Genomic DNA, 22,178 nt, shown 5'->3' with positions numbered 1-22,178 from the left:
GCAAGGGCCAGGGAACCTGCGATTCTAGTGTATTGCACAACACCGTAGTAGCAGAAGGTGGCGTCCCAGTTCCCCCATAACAGGTTACGGCTCCTACTGTAATAGATAGAGCGCTTGTAGGACCCAAGAACACTGCTGGGCCAATTTCAAACCGCGCTTGTGTTTATGACAAGCCTTATGCCACCACCAAGGTATTCATCCCACCTGTAGACCCTCTGGAGAAGGAGGAGGTGAGGCTTAGCCTGCCTCCGAAAGCTACCCCATTGACGATAATTTTAGCAAATCTGCCACACTCTGTCTCTGAGGTAAATGAATACTGGGAGGCATTAAGAAACCAGGCTCTCTGCTGGATCGGGACCAAAACCGGGCTGACTGAGGCCTTGTTTAGCGAGTTTAAAATGGCTAGAAGTGTAGGCAGAAGGGAAAAAACACTTCCAGGGGACTGCATCGTTCTCACTTTTAAACCACCAAGCTTGGTACGTGAGACTCTTTGCAGACTTCGTTGTGACTTTGTGATACAAAATGGGATAAATGTTCTGCCCCTAGGATATTTATTACTACCAGTTTTTATGAGCAGTTTAGTATGCTGGTCCAAAATAGATTTGATATATTGCCATCCCTCGAAGACATATATTGACTTACCTTAAACTCTAGTTTTGTACCACAAAGGGGGCATAAAAGTGATACAGTATTAAAAGTAACGGTTGCACCTGTGGCCCCAAAGAATTTTATTAATAACCTTAAGAAACATACTGAAAATCAGGCCATCTGCCCTATCGATCAATGTATTGGGCCAATTGATGCCACTTGGGCAAATGGGGAAATGACCAACATTAATTTTGTACCTGATAATAGTGATCCAGGACCACTTATGGCAGATGCAAACAACAAAAACCTGCATTTAATGAGTGATGTCAATTCCTGTACCACAAACCATAGCTCAAATTGTGGCTACACAAAACTTCTTACTAGGGTTGATTCCAGGGTTAGCCACTTGACTATACTCTCATGGAATGTGGCAGGCTTGAACACTAAACAAAGTAACCTGGATTGGCTGGACTTAATTTATGATTTTGATATTTTATATATTCAGGAAACTTGGATAACGGAAACTTTACATATCAATGGGTTTACAACCTTTCTAACTCCGGCTATGCCTTCCAGCCATGGGAGGAGCAAGGAGGGTCTGGGTATTTTTATATCACATAGGTTGAGCCTCAGAAAGGTGGCTATTGTGGCATCCAATATTTTCTATCAAATTTTAAAATTGTACATTGATAAACAGTACTGTATTCTTATTAATTGTTATAACAATATTCCTGTTACAGAAATGAACGAAGTTATTAGGCAGTTTCTGGCAGACTTGTCGGCCATTCAAAGAAATATATCTAATGAACTTTGTGTGATTTGGGGAGGTGACTTTAATGTGAATCCTTGTAGTCAAGCGTATGGTGGACATTGTGGACTCTCACATGATGATGATATAGACCTCTCCCATTTCTCACGTTCACTTATTGGAGAAATGCTAAATATGGTTAAATATTCCTTGGATTTAGGCTTTGTTAATGAATTGTGCTCACCGCCGATCCTCTTTAGTAGTACATTTAATGGACGGGGGTTGTCCTCAACTATAGACTTTTTTCTTATATCAAATAGATATGCGGATGGAATTTCTAACTTTAAAACCCACGCAGTAGCTTTTAGTGATCATTTTCCGATCCGTTTTAAGTTAGACTTGCCGACTAAGGTGGTACCCCTTAGATACTTACCTACAGAGCCACTAAAAGACATTGCTATAAATAGGACTAACGGATACTCCATCAGATGGGCGGGAGTGGATACCTTCCAATTAACCAAGACAATTCTGGCCAATTATTATCTAGAGTTTCAGACCTGCCTAGATGAGAGGGCAGCGGATGTAGATATCCGTAATTCCTTTAAAAAAAATCTCAAAGGCTATTGAAACAAACCTAATGGCAAAATCAAAAAGCACCTCCAACAGCAGGTCGCGTTGGTTTGACACTCTACAGTGTAGTAAGTCGCATGCTGCCCTGATATCGGCCTTGCATAAGCCGACTAGAGATCGGGATGAAATAAAATGGGCAAGGCTGGCATATAAAACATCCCTTAAAGTACGCAAAGAGGCCATTCAAACTGATTTGTGGCAGGCACTTAGGCAAGCCTCGCTCTTAAAGGACATGAATGGCTTTTGGAAGGGCGTGAATGCACCTTTCTTGGCCCCCAAACACTCACCTAGTTTTGAAAATACAATTGGCGAGGACCAATGGGTGTCCCATTTTTCTAGACTATATGGCAGTTGCTCACTACCCGCCATTGATGTGGGCCCTGGTTTGGGCCCTTGTAGCCATCTCCCTATTCACCTCGATTTTAAGATGGATGAGGTGATTGAGGCTATAAACGCTAGTGCTGGGAACAAAGCTCCGTGCCCAGACTGTGTACCCGTGGACCTTTTCAAATCAAGCCCTAAGTTGTGGGGTCCACTTTTAACATTGGTCCTAAGGGCATGCTGTGTTCAAGGTTTTACTTCGACCTGGACAGAGTCCACCCTTGTTCCCATCTTTGATGAAGGTGATCGCAATGGCCCAGCCTGCTACTGCCCCATTTCATTGTTGGACTCCCTAGTAAAGGTTGCCGGGCGTGTGGTCTTAAATAGATTGCAGACGTGGGCTGAGGATACAGGTATCATTTCAGATTTACAGTACAGATTTCGCACTGGTCTGGGCACAATCGAACAAAGCCTGAACCTGAGCCTCATTATATATCATTATTTTTTTGACTTGAGCTCAGTGTTTGATTGTGTCAATCACTCAAAGCTTTGGCAAATTCTAGAGGAAATGGGATTGGAAGGTCAATTAGTTTTAGTTAATTTTTTTAAACAATCCTATCTAGAGGCCCGGGCTAGGGTTTGTTACGGCAAAACGGGTGAGCTTAGTTATAGTTTTCCCATTGGAAAGGGGGTAAGGCAAGGGTGTGTGCTCGCACCATTCCTTTTTACCCTCCATATAAACAGCTTGGGAGATTTTGTAGCACAGGAATGTCAAAACCTGGCCAGCATTGGCAACAGGGCAATTGGCGTATCATTATACGCCGAAGATGCGGTCCTGCACCTCGAACGGTCTGCAAAAAATAGTGACGAGTTTGGTATCTTGTTTGTCAAGCCTGGACCTTAAAGTTAACATCTCAAAAACCTTTGTCATGAAATGTAGTAAGCCCAGTGTAAAGTGATGCAATATTTTCATGCATAGCGGGAAACTTGATTTTGTTGATCATTTTTCATATCTGGGGGTTGTTTTTGGCAATAGGGGTTTGTGGGCAAAAGCTGTCAATTGCAGAAAATTACTGTTCGCTAAAGCTACAGGTGCTCTGATTAATTTTGCCAGGAGGTTGGGCAAGCTCCCTATTGATGACCTCCTGGTAATATATAAACCCAAATGTATCTCTGTTGCCTTGTATGGAGCTGGTATTTGGGGCCATGTAAATGTGGAGCCACTCCAACAAGTTGAAAATAGTTTTCTGAGATACCTGTTGGCTGTCCCCGATAGCACAGCTACTTACATCTGCCATGCTGAACTGGGCCTGCCATACCTGAATCGGGAAGTGATTTTACATTGTTTGAAACAGCAGCAGGTAAATTACATCCCCTGGCTCGCATATATTACAAAATTTTGGTGACCTTGACCACATTGAGTTGTTTGACAATCCTGACTCCATGCTTCATATCTCCAGGAAGGACCTAAAAACATTATGTTTAAATCATCTGGAGACAATCAGTCTGTCTTCTAACATTATGAAACAGACAGTCGGAGCCAATCAATTACTCTTGATTCAAACAGGGATACAACCTTATTTATTATGTAACCAAAATAAATATAATAGGTTCTTACTGACGCCCCTACGCTTAGGCAACTTTCACAACCGGGTTACATTTCCCCAATTAAACGACTGGTCACGTTCTCCCTGCCCTGCCCTTGTGACAATGTATCTAATCAGTCGACAATCCACATTGGTTTTTTGTAAATTTTATACTGTACTTAGGAGAAGATGGATTGTGCCTTATTTGAAGATGCTAGGATTGAGGCAATGTCGACCCGTATTTATAAGGCTTCAATCTCTAGATGATGAAAACGTCACTAGTCACATTGCAAAATATCTGAAAGGGGTGGTTAGAACAAGGTCATTGATGCAAGGTCCAACTCTTGTTGAAACTAACTGATTCACATGATGATTTTGTTACTACCTGAGCATGCGGCTAACACTTTGAAATCTGTCTGTTATTTCATATCTATGGTAATTGTAATGGATTTTAATCAGTTTTTAGCTTGATAAACTTTTAAATTATGAATGCTTATTTTAAATGTTAAATGCTACTTCTTGTGCTTTTATGATTTAATACTTGAATCGAATAAAGCAAATATTTATTGATTGATTGACATGTACATACACAGGGCCTCTAAGGGTGACACAAAAGTGCTGCAGACCTTGGAGGCCTTCCCTGGTCACAGTGCCCTTGGTAACTATGGTACCACCTTGGAGGCCTTACCTGGTCACAGTGCCCTTGGTAACTATGGTACCTTTTACAAGGTAACTTGCATGTGGCCAGAGAGTTGCCAATTTTATTTTGCAACAGTACAGTTTAGGGAAAGAACATTGACCCTGGGTACCTGGTTGGCAGGAACCCTTGGCATACTTAGTCAAAGTACATCAACAGTTTGGCAAAAAGTGGGGGCAACCATGCAAAAAGGGGCAGTTTCCTACAGCTGGCCACCAGGAGGTTAGGACGCACTGGATGCGTTAATAGAGATATGCGTGGGCCCCTTAGTATTTGGCTGCCCACACTGCGCACCAGAGCCTAGCAGTCTGAAGAGGCAACATAGGAGCGAGAACATTCCTGCGGCCCTGCTGAAGACTGAAAAACAATGAATTTATCAAGAATAGCTAGAAAAAATATATTGGTATTAAAACCCTGGCAGGTTGGAATGTCCCTGCTCAAAATCTCTTTGAGAAAAAGTACATTAAAGGCAAAACATAATAGAATGTCAAAGGTACTTAACTGTAGGCTGCTGGAGCAGCTAAGAAAGAGGGGGAAAGATAGTGTACAGGGATTGTTGTATGGAAGTACAGCACCCTGATTGGATGAACTGTTTTCTTTTTCCCAAGGACTTATGGGGATTGTAGTTTACTGTTAAAAATCCTAACATGATAAAGGCTGCTTGTTGTGGTTAAAGTGAATAAAATAAAGCCTAATCCTCGCCTCAGGACCTGACATAGAATCTGAAATAGACTTTACTTCGTCATGGGGATCTTGATGCATATTCTTATTCTTTTCTAGTGATGCAGTTTGACCTATGGTTATGAAATGTTTCAGTAATTTCCAAACTTTCTGCATTCTTTCAGGAAATTTGCCTGGAACTGCCAGGGAAGGTAACAAACTCTGGCAAGGTAAGCCCTATTGCAGCCCACTTTTTTCCACCTCTGCTGGGATGTGTACTTGTCAAGAACTCTGTTATGATCTAACTCCCTTTTTACCTAAAAAGAGCTCACCACTTCATTGCAAGATTCCCCTGAGTTTGTAATTGTGTCTCAAACAGTCTTCTGTTTGTGCTGGTACATGCTGCTTTGAGACTTTTTTTAAAAATGTTGTTTCCTTTTCGGAGTTTGATGTCTTGTGATCTGGTCACCTCTGATAAATTATGCTTACTGTGTCAATAGAACTTTGGCTTGCTTTGTTACTTGTTCACTACTCCTACTATTGTCCCCTCGTTAATCACTGTCAACTCTGGGAGTGACTATTAACGCTTCATCTTCTAGCCTTTTAAGGTGCCAAATCCATTTTGATCTGGATTCAAACTAGAAATTAAAAATTTCAGACACCTCTCAGCAGCTGTATGCCTGCTGGCAGTCTGGACTACGCTCTCACAGGATGGGAGCCCTGCCCTCTTACATCAATCATCCTCCGCTAATTATTTAAGCAGCAAAACAGAGTGCACATTAGAGGATGGGTTGTCCTCTGAGGATGCTATGAAAGTAGCTAATTCCTCTACAATGTGACCTATTCTAATAGCAGAAACAGTCCATCTGCATCACCTTGATCCTGTTTTTTCACCCCTAAACCATTTCCTCCTGCTGGCCTAACTTTGTTTAAAAAATTTCATCAACCTCCTAGCAACAGACAAGATGCTAGTCCTGGGTGAATGTGACTTTTAGCTGTCTCTTTTCGCATACACTTCCAGTCTTTAAGTACATAGATGCTATACTCTCTCGCTCTCTTAACATAATTTCTTTTGTTTAGACTTCTTTAAAATTATTTTCTCCAGCCCTGCGTCCTTCCTTATTACCTAGACAGCTCACTATTGTCCTTTTTTGCAGCTTGAAATCTCTATCTGAAAAGACACATTAGTGATAAATTCCTTACCTTCGAATATCCCCAGGCGGCAGACTGGATCCGGAAAGTTTTGCTAGCAGTACCACTGCGCCTCAGTAGGTGGCGTCGTGCGACTCCGTGTCCGTCGCTGGTGTCGTATGCGCCAAGATGACGTCACGGAGACTACTTAGGTGCCACCCATGCGTGCTGACGTCCGTTCTTTCTTTTTTCGCGCCAGTAAGCGCAGATCTGGTTAGAGCACATCCCTCAGTCATTTTTTAACTATCTTTTTGAGACTTTGGCTCGTGTTAGTTTTCTCTGTTGCGCGTAGCGATGCCTGGTTTTAAGTCCTGCGGGGCCTGCCGTCGCAATATGTCGGTGGCGGACCCTCACGACATCTGTCTCTACTGCCTGGAGCGCAACCATGGCTCCCGGTCCTGTCTGGACTGTAGGGCTATGGCCCGAAGGCCTTGAGGGAGCGGTGCCGGAAGTTGCTTGAAGCTTGGCACTCATCCCCGTGCCGTTCGAGGTCCAGGGGTTGTTCCCGTGACCGCTTGCAGAGCCGTCATCACCGCTCCTCGGGATCCAAGTCTTCACCCTCGGATTCGAGTAAGAGACGACACAAAAAGAAGTCGAAGAAGCGTTTTCGCTCTCAAACGTTACCCCGTCGGTCCTCGGGTGCGGATGAGGGGAACAGGGGCTCCAGCCCTGCGGCTCCTTCGAAGCCTGGGTGTCCTGCAGCCTACCCGCCTTAACCGAGTTCATCGGCGACTCCCGCACAAATGCAAGAATTCCTTGCTGCCATGGACCGCCTGTTAGGACCTCGTGTTCCCGCCGGTGCACCTTTGGGCCCTGCGGTCCCGTGTCAGGATCCTGCTGTTCCGTCGACTCCTGGCAGATCCAGCCCTGCTGCCGCCTGTGGCTCCGGCATCGCAGGATCCTACGCTGTTGGCTCTGGCCTCGGCGCCAAGAGGTCCCATGTTGGCGGCCCCGGCGCTGCCGCAGTGGATACTGCTGATTCCGCCTCTGCCCCGGTTCCCAGACGGTTTTCTCCCCACCTGGAATCCGAATTGGGACACGGTGCCGGTCCGTTCACAATGCCGTTTCTTCCCTCCCTGGTCCCTGCCTCGCCGCCGAGGCCTGTGCCGACTGCGCTGGCGGTAGAGGACAAGTGGAAGGGGTCCGAGGACCAATGTTCCCTCTAATTTTTTTCCTCTGTGTGCGGCAGTGGAGGGTCTCTGTGCGCTGCAACCATGGCTATGTACGCCACAACCATGGCTATGTGCGCCAGGAACCAAACTGCGCGTGTCTGCGGCGCCAAATGGCACTCAAAACGTTTACTTTACAAAGTGAAAAGATGGTGCATTTTCATACATACAGCGCCACAATAAGGGTGTTAAGGGCAGTTTGCAAATTGGATAAGCACGCCATGACATGATTTGGTTAAATGGCCCATTCTGCCCTCTGTTCCACTAGTTTTTCTCTCGTTTTTGTTCCCCACTGCCCTCTGTTCCACTCTTTTTTTTTTTGTGCCTTTCTGCCCCTGTTCCACTCGTTTTCCCCTCGATTTTGTGCCCTTCTGCCTTCTGTTCCTCTCTTTTTTTGTGCCCTTCTGTCCTCTTTTCCAAAAGTTTATTTTGCCCTTCTGCCCTCTTTCACTCGTTTTCTCCTTCTGTGTCACAGCTCTTGTGTGCTGTGAGGACGCGGGGCAGACTCTGGCCTTTTGTTTAAGTATTGCTGTTAATCAGAGCCCCTTCACGGGCTCCGATTAACAGCAATACTTAAACAAAAGGCCAGAGTGTGCCCCGCGCTCCCACATAGCCGCAAGCGCCACAAGCCCTCCCCCTCCTCCTTACCTGCACTCCTCACGACCGCTCCGCCGCATTCCCGGCGCTCGCTTTTTTCAAAGCGGCCGGCGGCGCGACGTCCTGACTGTGTGCGCGCTCCACGCGAGGTGGTGCGCGCTGAGGTCGGGAGCGGTGTAACCGCGCCGGTGTGCCCGCTCGCGCGCCCTAGAGGGAACGGTGCCGAGGACCCTCTTGCTCGTCAGTGTGATTTGTAGCAGGACTGGGTCGATGACTTGGAGGAGGCCGGAGGCTTTGACGTTTCCTCTGATCCGGGGTTTCCCTCTCCCCCACCCACTATGGAGGAAGGTGCCTCGTATACGGTGGTGCTCCGTCGGGCTGCTGAGGTCCTTAACCGTGATCTCCACACGGTGACACGTAAGACTAATCACCTCACTGAGGTGCTCCAGTCGGCGTCCACTTCATCGGAGCCTCTGCTGCCCTTTAACGATACCCTCACTGAAGTCTTGTTGAGCACTTGGTCGCGGCCGGCCACAGGGGCTCCTGTGGACAAGAATGTCGCCAGGCGTCATTTTCCGGTGCCGGGTGACCCTGCCTTTCTGACCACCCATCCAACACCTGAGAGTCTAGTCATTCAAGCTTCGACGTCCCAGAGTGCCTTTCCCACTGCTCCGCCGGATAAGGACTCTATGAAGTTGGAACAGTTTGGCAAGCTGTTGTTCTCTTCGGCCAGCTTGGGCCTGCGGTCGGTGAACATCGCATGCCTTTTGGGCATCTATTCTCACGCTGTGTGGGATACCGTGGCTGAGGTGTTGCCTCAGTGCTTGGAGGAGGTCCAGACTGTGCTGTCTCAGGCTGTGGCTGAGGTAAGGATGTGGCTAGGTTCGCCATTCGTTGTGGCTTGGACACCACGGACTCCCTCCGTAGGGCAGTCTCCACGACCGTGCGCTTCTTTGCCATGCCTGATTGAGGTCCACCGGGTACTCCCTGGATGTCCAGAGCTCGCTAATGGACATGCCTTTTGACGGCACTCGCCTGTTTGGTGATAAGGCCGACACGGCATTGGAGCGTTTTAAAGACTCTTAAGCTACGGCCAAGTCCATGAGCCTTTCCACCACGCGCCCGGCCACGTCTACCTTTCATTCCTTTCGTGGCCATGGCAGAGGCGCCGCTGCCCGTTCGTTCAGCCAAAAGCCTGCGTAGAACCAAACACAGCGCGCCCGTGGGCCTGGAGGCCGCCGGGGTGGCTCCAGGGGCCGTCGTGAGGGTCATTCCACCTCCGCCCCCGCTACATCCACCTCAAAACCTTCCTAGTCTGAGCTTCAGGTTGCACACCACGCCGGTGGGTGGCAGGGTTCGTCATCACCTTCTCCACTGGCGCTCTCTCACTTCCGACAAGTGGGTGCTGCAACTCGTCAGGAGGGGTTACTCCTTCCCCTTCGAGTCTACCCCCTGGCCATGCCCCATCGATTCCACCGCATGTCGAGGGATCACTTCGCGCTTCTCCAGCAGGAAGTTATGGCCCTCTTGGCCAAGGGGCCATCGAGCGCTTTCCTGGGCCAGAAGTAGGAAGTGGTTGTTATTCCCACTACTTTCTGGTTCCCAAGAAGGACAAAGGGGGCTTGCGCCCCATCTTGGAACTCGGGGACGTCAATCGCTTCCTCCAGAAGGAGAAGTTCAAGATGTTGACTCTGGCTCAGGTCTTGACTGCCCTCGACCCTGAAGACTGGATGGTAGCGTTGGACTTGCAGGACGCATATTTTCACATCCCCGTCCTGCCGGCCCACCGGCGTTACCTGCGCCCCTCGGGTGTTCACAAAAGTGATGGCTGTGGTCGCAGCTCACCTGCGCAGGTCAGGGGTGTCAGTCTTCCCCTACCTCGACGACTGGTTGTTAAAGGCGGGCTCGCCCCGGGCAGTCGTCGCCCACCTTCAGACTGCGGCCGAACTCCTGCACTTGCCGGGGTTCTCAATCAATGTGCCTAAGTTGCACCGGAGTCCCTCTCAGAAGCTCCCCTTCATCCGAGCGGTTCTGGATTCGGCGCAGTTTCGGGTTTATACCCTCGACCAGCAAGTCCGAGATATTCAAGCTATGAGTCCGATCTTTCAGCCTCTATCCCTGATTTCAGTCAGGATGACCCTCCGGCTCCTTGGCCTGATGGCATCCTGCTAGTGCAACATGCCGGATGGCATGTGCGGGCTCTGCAGTGGGACCTGAAGTTCCAGTGGGCACAACATCAGGGCAACCTGTCCGATCACGTCCAGATCTCGGAGGGCACTGCACGACAATTGCAGTGGTGGCTTACGAATCGCGATTGGGTCAATGGCAGATCCCTCTCCCGTCCCCAACTGGAGCACACAGTGGTAACTGATGCGTCCCTCCTGGGATAGGGAGGCCACTTGGGAGAGGCGGAGGTCAGAGGCCTCTGGTCTCAGGTGGAGTCCCGGATCCATATCCACCTTTTGGAGCTGTCTGGGGAAGTGTAGTGCAGGTGTTCACGGACAACACCACCGCCATGTGGTAGTACAACAAACAGGGCAGGGTGGGGTCGTGGACCCTGTGACAGGAGGCTCTGCGCCTCTGGACATGGCTGGAACATCAAGGCATTACCTTGGTGGTTCAACACCTGGCAGGTTCTCTGAACGCCAGGGTGGACGAACTCAGCCGCCGGTGCATGATGGATCACAAATGGCGTCTGAACTCTGACGTAGCGCAAGGTCTCTTTCTGCAGTGGGGTGAGCCTTGGTTAGATCTATTCACCACCAAAGAGAACGCGCAATGTCATCAGTTCTGCGCGTTGGAATTTCCAAGGCGGCACTCGCTCGGCGACGCTTTTCATCACAAGTGGGCTTTGGGTCTGTTGTACGCCTTTCCCCCATACCACTTCTGCCCAGAGTGCTGAAGAAGATTCGGCGCGACCGGGCCCAAGTCATTCTTGTGGCTCCGGATTGGGCACGAAGATACTGGTATCCCGAGCTACTCAGCATGGCGATCGATCCCTCGATTCTTCTGCCTCTTCGGTAGGATCTTCTGTCGCAGCAGCAGGGGACGGTCCTACACCCGAACCTGTCCAGCCTCCACCTCCATGCGTGGAGATTCAGCGGCGACAGTTGACAGCTTTCGATCTTCCTCCCGAAGTATGTGATTTCATTCTGGCAGCCAGGTGCCCCTCCACAAAAACGATATACACCTGCAGGTGGAACAAGTTTGTGGCATGCTGCGCAGCGAAGGCTGTGGATCCCCTTTCTGCCCCTCTTTCCGAAGTTCTTTTGTTCCTTCTTTCTTTGGCCCAGCAGGGCTCTGCTTTGGGCACTATCAAAGGTTATCTTTCGGCCATCTCCGCCTTTCTACGGCTTCCTGATCAGCCTTCTCTCTTTAAGTCCCTGGTTGTTAACCGTTTTCTGAAAGGCATTATGCACGTTTCCTCCCATGCCGTTCATCATGCCTCAATGTGACTTAAATCTTGTTTTAACTTATCTGATGTGCGCTCCCTTCAAGCCCCTTAATAAATGTCCTTTGCGTCTTGTCACTCTCAAGACGACTTTCCTGGTAGCTATCACCTCTGCCAGAAGAGTGAGTGAGCTCCAGGCTCTTTCTTCTAAACCTCCTTTCCTTTCTGTTCATCCGGACAAGGTGGTCTTCTTTCTTGCCAAAGGTTGTCACGCCCTTCCACATCGGGCAGACAATCACTTTGCCCACCTTCTTTCCGCTTCCACATCCTTCCAGAGAGGAAGAGAGGCTCGAAACGTGCGCTCTCCTCCTACCTGAGCCGCACACAGCAGCTCTGGGTGGATGACCAGCTCTTTGTTGGCTACGTGGGTGCCAAAAAAGGTTGGGCCGTGCACAAACGGACCATCTCTCGGTGGGTCATTCTCTGCATCAAGGCCTGTTATTCGTTAGCTAAGAAGGAGCCTCCGGTGGGGCACCGTGCCCATTCCACCAGGGCAACTGCAGCAACTACTTCCTTGGGACGCGGCGTTCCCTTGCAGGACATTTGTCAGGCAGCTACGTGGGCCTCGCTGCACACGTTTACCAAGCATTACTGCCTTGACAGTCAAGTCCGTAGAGACGGCTTCTTTGGCCGTTCTGTTCTCCGTGACTTTCTGGTGTAATCTTGTTTGCAGACTCGCCACCGCGGTTGGTATTGCTGGGGTATCTACTCTAAGGTAAGGAATCTATCACTAACGTGTATCTTTCAGATGCACAAGTTACTACTTGTGTAGCGATAGATTTGTAAGAGACATTAGCTAGTGATAGATTCCTTACTGCCCACCCATCCTCCCCGTTCTGCGAACTGATTACTAGGGTTAAGGACATCCCTTTCAGGGCCGTAGTTTCATGGCTCCAGTGGTCCGTTTCTTGCATGGCTCTGCGTTCCTGGAGTGGAAAGTCGTGTACAGAACTGATGTCAGCGCGCATGGGTGACGCATAAGTAGTCTCCGTGACGTCATCTCAGACCATACAACGCCAGCAAAGGACATGGAGCTGCACGACGCTACCTACTGACGCGCAGGGGTACTGCTAGCAAAACTTTCCGGATCCAGTCTGACGCCTGGGGATATTCTAATGTCTTTTACAGATATATTGTTACACAAGTAGTAACTTGTGCTTAAGGTTAACAGGCTTTGCACAATTTTGCCTACTAGTCGTTTGTTCCAGATGTACTGCTATTAAACTTTTCTTAGCTTGTGAGAGTCAACATAGGTGGAGCCCTTGAGTGACATTGACAGTTATCCAACAGTGTCCATGTGTTTGCCCAACAGCTTAGACTGGGCATTGAGCGAGCTTCCAACTATTTGTCGAATGTGAAAAGTCCTCAAATAAAACTATAAGGCAATTAAGAAAGGCATCCAATGATGCTGGATGCTGGAGAGGTTTTTCTGGTTTGTTCAGGGCATTTGACTTGTACAGAGAATGGTAATGGGTTTACGTTGGATCCTTGGGGTTCTTGAACAGCATTCTAGATAATAAGCATGCTCTTTAAATTTTACCTGTACTTCCATAGGAAGTTCACACTAAATGACAAGCATTCAGTCTGTGTGTTCTGTGTCCCAAGAGACTATAAGTCGGAGGACTGCATCCCATGCTTGTTCTTTGAACCGAAAACTCTGGTGTACAGAGATAATCCTTCAAGCATATTAGATGACTACAGAAATGGTAGTCCTATCGGAGTTAGAGAAAAAGAATAGGGGGGCTCAGTCAGTGAAAGAGATGGGTTTCTCTGACAATGACGTTGAGGCGGGGGAAACTTAGGGTCATCATCGAGACCTTGAACTTGAGGTCTCATGGGGTTGAAGAACACCCATAGATAGTCATGACCCTAAACCGACTGTGCCACATGCCCGGAAATATTCAGAGGAGTCCAGAAAAAAGGCATCCAGATTACTGCCTAATAGGCTGAAGCACAAGTTTTCGAGCAAAATACTACAACTGCAAAAAAGCAGGCACTCGAAGCTAAAGAAATTGCATTTGGACAAGCTAAAGAGACTTCCCTTTCTTCAGAGAAAGAGAAGGGCACTGCTAAAGATCTACTGAAGGTTGTTACTGCTACTTCAGCGGCTGGTGGCGTGCAAAGGGGAAACGAGTGGCAGGTACCCTCTGAAGGAAAGTCCAGAGGGACAGTAAATCCTCCGTTATTGCGGTTAAGAAGAAGAGTTCATTGGAGACTGACGTAGAAATCTTATTATGATAAAATAAAAACTTTGAGTAAACTATGACACCACACAAAGAACACAGGGCATTAGTGGTTAAGAAACCAGCCCAGGACATAAAAGTCCCAGAGCATGAGGAAACCCAGCAGGATGTTGAGCAGTACATAGATTTGGAGGAAGATGAGTATATATTTATACATACTTACAGAGAAGAAATAGGGTTCCACATACCATAGGAATACATCTTGTGGGAGGATGTTGAGGCAGCTTCCTGACAGGAGGAGACTGGTAATTACCGCTGTAGATCATCCTGTCTAGATGATATCTCAACATACCACAGTGAAGTAAAGAAAGCTACTGACATGCTTTGTGTGGAACTGGAGGTAGCGAAGGACACACACTTTCTCCTTGATACACTCAGTGTAGTGTACAGAAAAATATTTTTCTGCCCTTGCTGCAGCGCTTAGACCAGCAGGGTACGGATGTGTTGTCCAAGCTGTCAACTGCATAAAGCATTGACTCCTCACATGGAGACGAAATAAACGCATCCACTTAAGACCATCAGTACATCCAGGGAATTGTTGAAACATACTAACTTATAGCTAGTACTGCGATGAAAGTGGCCATGGCCGCAGCATCAATGGGGCCTCCACCAGACAAGAAGAACAAGAGGTTTGAGGCAGTGGGCAGGAAGATGGAAAGACCAGCTGTCATGAAATGGTGAATAGCCAACTCAAATGCACTGCTAAAATGACATGTCCTCTAACACCAGGAAGACGTGGAAGATCTTGGGTCTCATCTCAAAGAAGAATATCAGAAAAGGGCCATAGTCTGATTGAAAGGGGGCAGAAGAATATCGGACAAAGGACAAAGTGATTAAAAGGGGGAAACCATTGCTTACACCTGCCTTAAGTCAGCCCTGGAGGCAGCAGATACAGTAAGCAAGCAGCTAACGGGCTGTGCTTCTCAGGATTTAAACCTTAACTTGTCGTTAAGTCCACACCAAAAGTATTCACAAAAATGCTGGCAATTGAAGAAGCATACTTCAGGAAACAGGCCAAAGTAATCTACCCTTACCCTGGCGGCTGGCTGTACAAGACCGCTACATTCAAACAGTGTCAACAAGACCTGAACCGGTGATATCACTATTACATACAGTATTTGCATAAGCTTTTCTCCCCAATAGAGTTGATTCTGACATTTCTGGAAAAGTTCAATATCGTCACCATGACAATAATTCTCATAGCTCCCATTTGCCCTCGCCAACCATGGTCCTCACACCTAATACAATAGCGGGGCAACAGAATGTCCGCATTCGTCTGCACAAAGATACCCTAACCATGCAGCAGGGAAACATGTTCCACCCAAACCCAGGAGAGCTGCTGTAGCAAAAAACGTTTGCTGAAGTAGCTGGGTTCCAACATTAAACTTACCTAAAGCAACATTTTTTATCATTAAAGGGGCACAGAGACCATCAATTCGAAGGTGCTACGCATTTAAGTAAAAGAGGTATTTAACATGGTATCAAGCTTCAACACGTTTTATCAAGACAACTTAATTGTCCGATAGCTTACACATCTGACAAAATGTAAACTCTCCTATGAATGGGGTTTGACATGAGTCCGAGAATGGAGGCAGAGGAAATATTGAGAGAGGTATAGTGTGAGAAATAGGGTAATGCATTGTAGAGAGTAGTAGGTTGAGGTTTGGGATGAGTCAGAGTGGAGGTAGAGGATATATTGAGAGAGGTATATGGTGAGATATAGGGTATTGCATTGGAGATGCTGAAATAGGAGTAAGCTAATAAATACAAAGGTACACAAGTAAATGGAAGGTATGTATGTATGTATAAGTAAGGTCCTATTTCTAGATTTAAGTTGTAGTTAAACTCTGACTTTCAAATGTTGCTGTACTTCAAGCTGATTTGTTTTATATTAAAAAACAAAATTCAATAGTGAAGCAATTGGATAGTTACAATAACATTTTTACTTATTTAATTGAAAGCACTGCACACAATGGGACACTGTAGACACCTGGTGAGATGGCTATACTGCAGACTCTCTGCCCATCTTGAATTATCTCTGGACTTACTTGGACACAGGTGGGGGGTAGACATTGGCAAAGCGCTCACCGATAAAGAATGGTCTTTCCTATTTCAGTACCCAAACCAAATCTTGCATAATACAGACTTTAAATTGATACAATGTGCTATCTTTCATAGGGCATACCTTGCGCCCCACATAATTAACAAAATGTTCCCTTCCCTATGGCCTCCGCGGAGTGCCCTAGGTGCCACACATTGTACGTAGATCTGACACATATGCTATGAGCCGGTCTTTCACTAGCAACATACCGGGTAGAAGTGGGGGTGAAACTATCAACACTGACAGGGAACAACCATTGGCGCACACTTGAGCAGTGTATCCTAGGCCTATACCCGACCTAAATCGGCAAAAGAGACCTGTCGTTTTGAAGACTTGTCTCTACTACTAGCGAAACATTTGCTTGCAAGGAGCTGGAAGTCCCCTCAGTTGCCCGATAGAAGAGGTTGCGCAGGAGAGACTAGCGGAGAGTGCAGCAGTTTATCATGAGGAATGTAGAGGGTTACACAAAAGACCGATATCTATGGAATGGGACACTTTACTAAAAAAGTTTTAATTACAAGATAGCGAGGAGGACGTTAACATTCCATTGTCCTCATATTAGGCTCACACTGGGATATCCGACCCTCCCTTACAGGGTATCCTTTTACACCCTACTTTCCACCCGCTAGTACTTTGCTCAACCCACGTTTCGGTGGATAAACTGCCTGATATACAGCCGTGCTTCAGCAAATGGAGTGGTGTCCTACTAGGCCCTTTCAACTTAATAGAAACATTTCACACACTCCTACGTGTGCAACGACCCCATAACAATACAGACCCATTAAGCAGATGGCAAAAAACTGTTTGGGGAAGGGTAACTGGCTTTTTTTTTTTTTTTTTTGCAGAACTGTATATTCTATACTGTTATGAACACTGTCCAAGTTACATGCTATATATTGTAGCAATACACAATGTTTAATTTAGATATTTCTTTGCGACTCATGTAAACGTATGACTGCTTTAAAAACTGCAAAAAAGTTTGTGGGAGAAAAAAACGCAAAAGAAATGTACTTATCTATGCACTGACCTAGATACAAAATAAAATAATATAACCATAAGTAATATGTACATTTGTTAAGCAGAACATACAAATATCTATAAACAAGATTATTATACACATTTATACAAAGGAATACACTTTTCTAGGTACACACATATAATCCAAATAACTGCTTATATACACAGGGATATGCTGTATATTTCTTTGAGTATGGTGGTTATGTGGGGAAGAGCCAACTCTTGAGTAATTTTTTGAAGATTAGGTAGTTTTCCATGGATCTTATGTTTGGGGGTAGAGAGTTCCATAGTTAAGCTGCTTGAACATAGAAGGATGTGCCACCTATGTTTTTTTTTCTTGTATGGTGTGATTTTGAGGCAAGGTGCCAATCTCGAGCGGAGGTGCCTTTTTTTAATGTAGTTGGTGTTTTTATTCCTGATGAAGAGCGGCCCTGTTCCATATATCACTTTGTGGGTGATCCAAAGCAGCTTGAATGAGGATCTTCTGTCAACCGGTAACCAATGTGGGGTCTTAAGGGCAGAGGAAATGTGGGCTTGTGGCTTTATATGTAAGAGTAGTCTAGCAGCAGAGTAACCGATGTAGGGTCTTAAAGGAAATGGGAAATGTGGGCATGTTGCTTCATTTGTAAGAGTAGTCTGGCAGCAGAGTTCTGAATCCATTGTAGTCTATTCATACTTATTAAAGATGATCCATGGTAGAGGCCATTGGTAGAGGCTATTTAGACAGAACAAATGAGATAGTAGCTTGGACCTTGTGTGGAAATCCCAGGTGGGGGACGATGCATCCCAGAGTTTTTAGGTTTCGGCTGGAGGGCGGAGCTCTTAGCTCCGCCTCCAGAGAAATCTCTTGATTTCCAGTAAGGAGAATGGAATACGCCCCCCTGTCCCATTGGCTAGCTCCATAAATGGAGGCTAGCCATTGGAACAGAGATCTGTCCGTCAAGGCCGGACCAGATTCGGGGGCGTTCCCGAGATTTTTTCCCAGGGCGGAGTTACGTTTTTTCCCGTTCCCTCCCCTTTCACTGATGCGCTGTCCATTCCCGCCCCCTCCGTGTGCCTTTCCGCCCCCCCCCTCGCTGTCCTGTGCACGTTTCCCGCCGTCCGTGTCCTCTCCCGCCCCCTACCGCCGTCCGTGTCCACTCCCGCCCCCTCCCGCCGTCCGTGTCCACTCCCGCCCCCTCCCGCCCCCTGTGTCCTCGTAGGTGCTTGTTGTCTTTTGTTTCCTCCCTCAGAGCTCCGTCCAATTACTTGTATCTTTATGCTTCTGTGTCCACTCCCGCCCCCTCCCGCCGTCCGCGTCCACTCCCGCCCCCTCCCGCCGTCCGTGTCCACTCCCGCCGTCCGTGTCCACTCCCGCCCCCTCCCGCCGTCCGTGTCCACTCCCGCCCCCTCCCGCCGTCCGTGTCCACTCCCGCCCCCTGTGTCCTCGTAGGTGCTTGTTTTTTTTACTTTTTACAAATTAAGCACTGCCCTGTGTTGCCTGGAGAGAAATTCCATTCTAAAGGGGATAAGACAAATGCTGCCCGCTCTCCATCCTTCATTTCACCATACAAGACGAGAAATAGTCAGCTTGATACAACTTTCGATTTCAACTATCCCCCCTCCCCCCCATACACACACACCTCGATAGTTGGTCTCCCTCTTCGGGTATACAGCGCTCCGTTGCTTCGCAGCTAGTTTCACGCCGCACAGGTCTCACTTTTACCTCACACGGCGGGTCAGGCTGGCGTGTGCGGCCTGCAACGTTCTACTGTATTCAGCACACGGCCGTGACGCGCATAACAAGAGCCTGCATCTTAGGTCTCTCTCATGATGACACCTTCACACCCCCTTTCTTCCTCAGGGGCTAAAAGCCTGTTAGGATTTCGCGCGTTGTCAGGAGGTGTGGAGACAGGAAGGCCTGGAATAGTGCACAGTGTCTGCGAGCGCGTGCATGCAGCCATGACAGAGAGGACACAGCATACTGCAGTGTGTGTGTAGTAAGACGGGCGCTGCCTACTATCCTAATGTTTAGGGCAGTGTGTGGCTCACAAACGGAGCAACTTGAACGGAAGCTGTAAGTAGTGCATGAGAGTGTGTGCAGCAGTTCGTGCAGTATAGTAGGCCGTAGCGGAGTCTCTGTCTCCTAGCAGTGGGCGAGTTTATGGTATAGTGCTTTTTATTAAAACATTATTTTGGGAGTTTTATATAGCTTGAATGAATTCGAACGCGCTTTACACGGGCCCAAGATGCATTACAGACGGACACATTTTTTGTTAGGCACAGGGAGATTTAGTGATTTGCCCAGAATCACAGGATGTAAACCCTGCCGAGCCTCGAAACCTCGAGGTCGACAGCTCTAGCCCTTAGGCCACGCTCTGTACTTGTCAGACATACAACATGCATTGTGGAGAAGGGCATTACACAGTGACGTGTGTGTGTGTCAGTCACAGTCCGGACATTGTGTAGCACATTATAGTGTAGCAAATTATTGTACGGTGTCTGTATGTCAGTCACAGAATGTGCATTTTGTAGCATAGTATGCAGTGCCATAAGGCAACATAGGGCCACCCTGCGGAATGTGAAGAGTGGCCCTTGAGTCGCCTCGCCCCACAGATATTAATTGGACTTGGGCAGAATGGGGCCCCTCTGAAGGTTTGGGGCCCTGAGGGTTGGGGCTGCTGGGACATGTGTTACTCCCCCGTGTGTGTGTGTTCACACATAGTGCATCAGTCACAGAATGCGACTTATGCGGAACAGTATTGTATGGCGCAGTGTGTCTCTCACAGACCGGAAAGTGTGTTTTGTATAGTATAAAACAGAACAACTGAGGATTGAGGCAAAGGCAGAGATACCGCACCTGTGAACAAAATACTCTGGCAAAGTAGTGATGGTGCAAGAAAACAAGGAAGTGCACCCCTCTCCACTCCCTATTTGGAATTTTCAAACTCAAAGCAATAAGAAATTGTGTTTTGTATAGTGCATTGTGTCTGGTTCAGAGCATAGCAATGTCTAGCACAACACGCATGTCTGTGTGCATCTGAGATCAGACTGTGTGTAGTATAAGCATTGTGTAGTGCAGACTGGTGATAGTCACAGGCGTTGTAGAGTGCAAATTTGTCATTTTTAACTACACAATTATATGACAGCAAGATACTCTGAAAAGGGATCCGAGGTCAGTAAATGTATTAACAAAAGTGATTCCCTAAGGGTATTTTTTTGTGTGTTTGCAAAACTCCAATATTCAACGCAGTTAACTAAAAGTCTGGGCAAAGATCTTCAAAGAAACACCGATGGATTGATTTTTGAGGAATGGGGCATGCACAAGCGTAAACATAATATGCAGCTATTATAAATGCGCTTGTTTTGTTGACAAGCACAATTATACCTACATTTAAACAAAGGGCATAGGAAGAGCACAGGAATCACACACATTGTTAAAAGAATGGTATATACCGGGGTAGGAGAGACAAAGAATAAGTGAATACGTTCAGACAAGGACTCATCAACATAAAACAAATATAACCATGACTGGTTATCAAATACAAGTACATTCTACCTGTAGATGCAAAGTATCTCATGCAGAAATCTAAAATCGCTAACACAATATAAATGTTGATTTGAGGGCATCACCGTTTTGGTTCTAGTGCATTTAATGTTGTGAATCATCCTCAGGACCATTGTGTTTGCATGCTGTCTGAAGTGAGTTAACAATTCACTTAAGGGTGCTGTATAACATCAAACATTGACCCCTAGGGCTGTTGTTATCCTATGGGGAAATGTTCAGATGTCCTTGGCTAAATTCTGGAACTCCTGGGTCTGGCAGTTCGGGTTGGAGTGTTTTCATTGGAGCAGGACCAAAACTGATTTGCATATGCTTGGTTCCTGTCTGAGATGGCAAAAGAACAATGGACTGGGTTGCAGCCCAAGTAATTAATAGTGACTGAGTTTAATTCAAGCAATCCACCCATCAATATTTTGCTTTTTTTAGTGCAACAGTCTAAGAGTGACAGATATACTCAGACATGTGTCCGGTGCTCAACGTGCCATAGGATTCAAGCTACTCCTTACTGAAGAGTCCCAAAAAGACTGAAACTGGTCTGGGGTTCCACGTGTTCCTGTTCAGAGGAGACCTGCCTGGCAGATCAAGCTTGACTGCTGCCCTTGGAGCAGGCCCAAGATTGATATTCCTATGTTTGGTTCCTGTCTTAGGTGGTATGTGGACAACATACCAATGGGTTGGGAATCTGTTCTGAGTAATTACCAATGACTGAGATTAATTCAGACATCCATCTATCACTTTTTCACTTTCTTCAGTACAACGCTTCTAATGAAGTCAGTCATAACAAAATTACTTAAGTGCGCTTATTTAGAATGCCTCTACATTACATCCAACATGGATGCTTGGGGTCATGTTATCCTCCAGGGAAATGTTTGTGTCCTTGAGTTAATTTTGAAACTCCTGTGTCTCAAGTGTTTTTAGGTTTCGCCTCGCAGAAAGCTGCGGAGCAGACTTTCGCAGAGCGAAATCTTATGTCTTACACTGTGTGCTTTAGTTCAGCCTCTCTCTTCCATTGGCTAGCTCCATAAATGGAGGCTAGCCATTGGAAGAGAGATCTGTCCGTCATTTACGGAGGCGATTGGTGGGCGTTCCGCCAATTTTTTCCCTTTCCGCCCCTTTTAAAACGTCATGAGGCTGTGGGCGGGTTTTTTTTTTTTTGTCGCCAAGGTTTGTTTTCCTCGTTTCTCTGAAGATGGCGGCCGGGCAGTAAGCGGTTTTACAGGCTTTCAGAGTAAGGGTAATTTTCCCTCCCTCCCTGAAGTTTCCCGTGCTTGTAAACCAGGAAGTAGCAGGATTACAGCTCCCAGACACGATGTCCCGTAACACTTCTTGCTCCGACCTCACCCTGGAAGAGAAACCCGGCCGGGATCTCTGTTTGTGAAGCGCGGTGAGTCAGAGACTACATGAGGCTCCTAAATACAGGAGCAGAATGAGATGAACTCCAATCGCCACAAAAGAACATTACAACTGGGTTAAAAAACCACCTTCTGACACATAGCTAGAGGAACATTTTAAAGATATTTTGTTTTTATAAGTGCCTCGAAAGTACCTTTGTATTGATGACGGGAGCGTAAAAATGGTAACATTGTATCAGCCGAAACTAGCCAAAAGTAACAGCGCAATGTGAACTGAAAGGCA

At 47.0% G+C, this 22,178-nt stretch overlaps 1 protein-coding gene across 4 annotated transcripts in view; it reads left to right on the top strand.

Moving 5' to 3' along the window:
- Window positions 1-22,178, top strand: part of LOC144755092 (uncharacterized) — a 306,910-nt gene that overhangs the window by 247,868 nt on the left and 36,864 nt on the right. For all 4 annotated transcript variants that reach the window (XM_078643592.1, XM_078643601.1, XM_078643611.1 and 1 more), the window contains one exon: window positions 5,416-5,460. In XM_078643592.1, the coding sequence (XP_078499718.1) occupies window positions 5,416-5,460 (45 nt within the window). The remainder of the gene's footprint in view (window positions 1-5,415; window positions 5,461-22,178) is intronic.

Source organism: Lissotriton helveticus, chromosome 1_1 (assembly GCF_964261635.1).
Source record: "Lissotriton helveticus chromosome 1_1, aLisHel1.1, whole genome shotgun sequence".
NCBI lineage: Eukaryota > Metazoa > Chordata > Amphibia > Caudata > Salamandridae > Lissotriton > Lissotriton helveticus.
The sequence above is the reverse complement of the archived record's forward strand: the minus strand, read 5'-3'. Positions and strand labels throughout refer to the sequence as shown.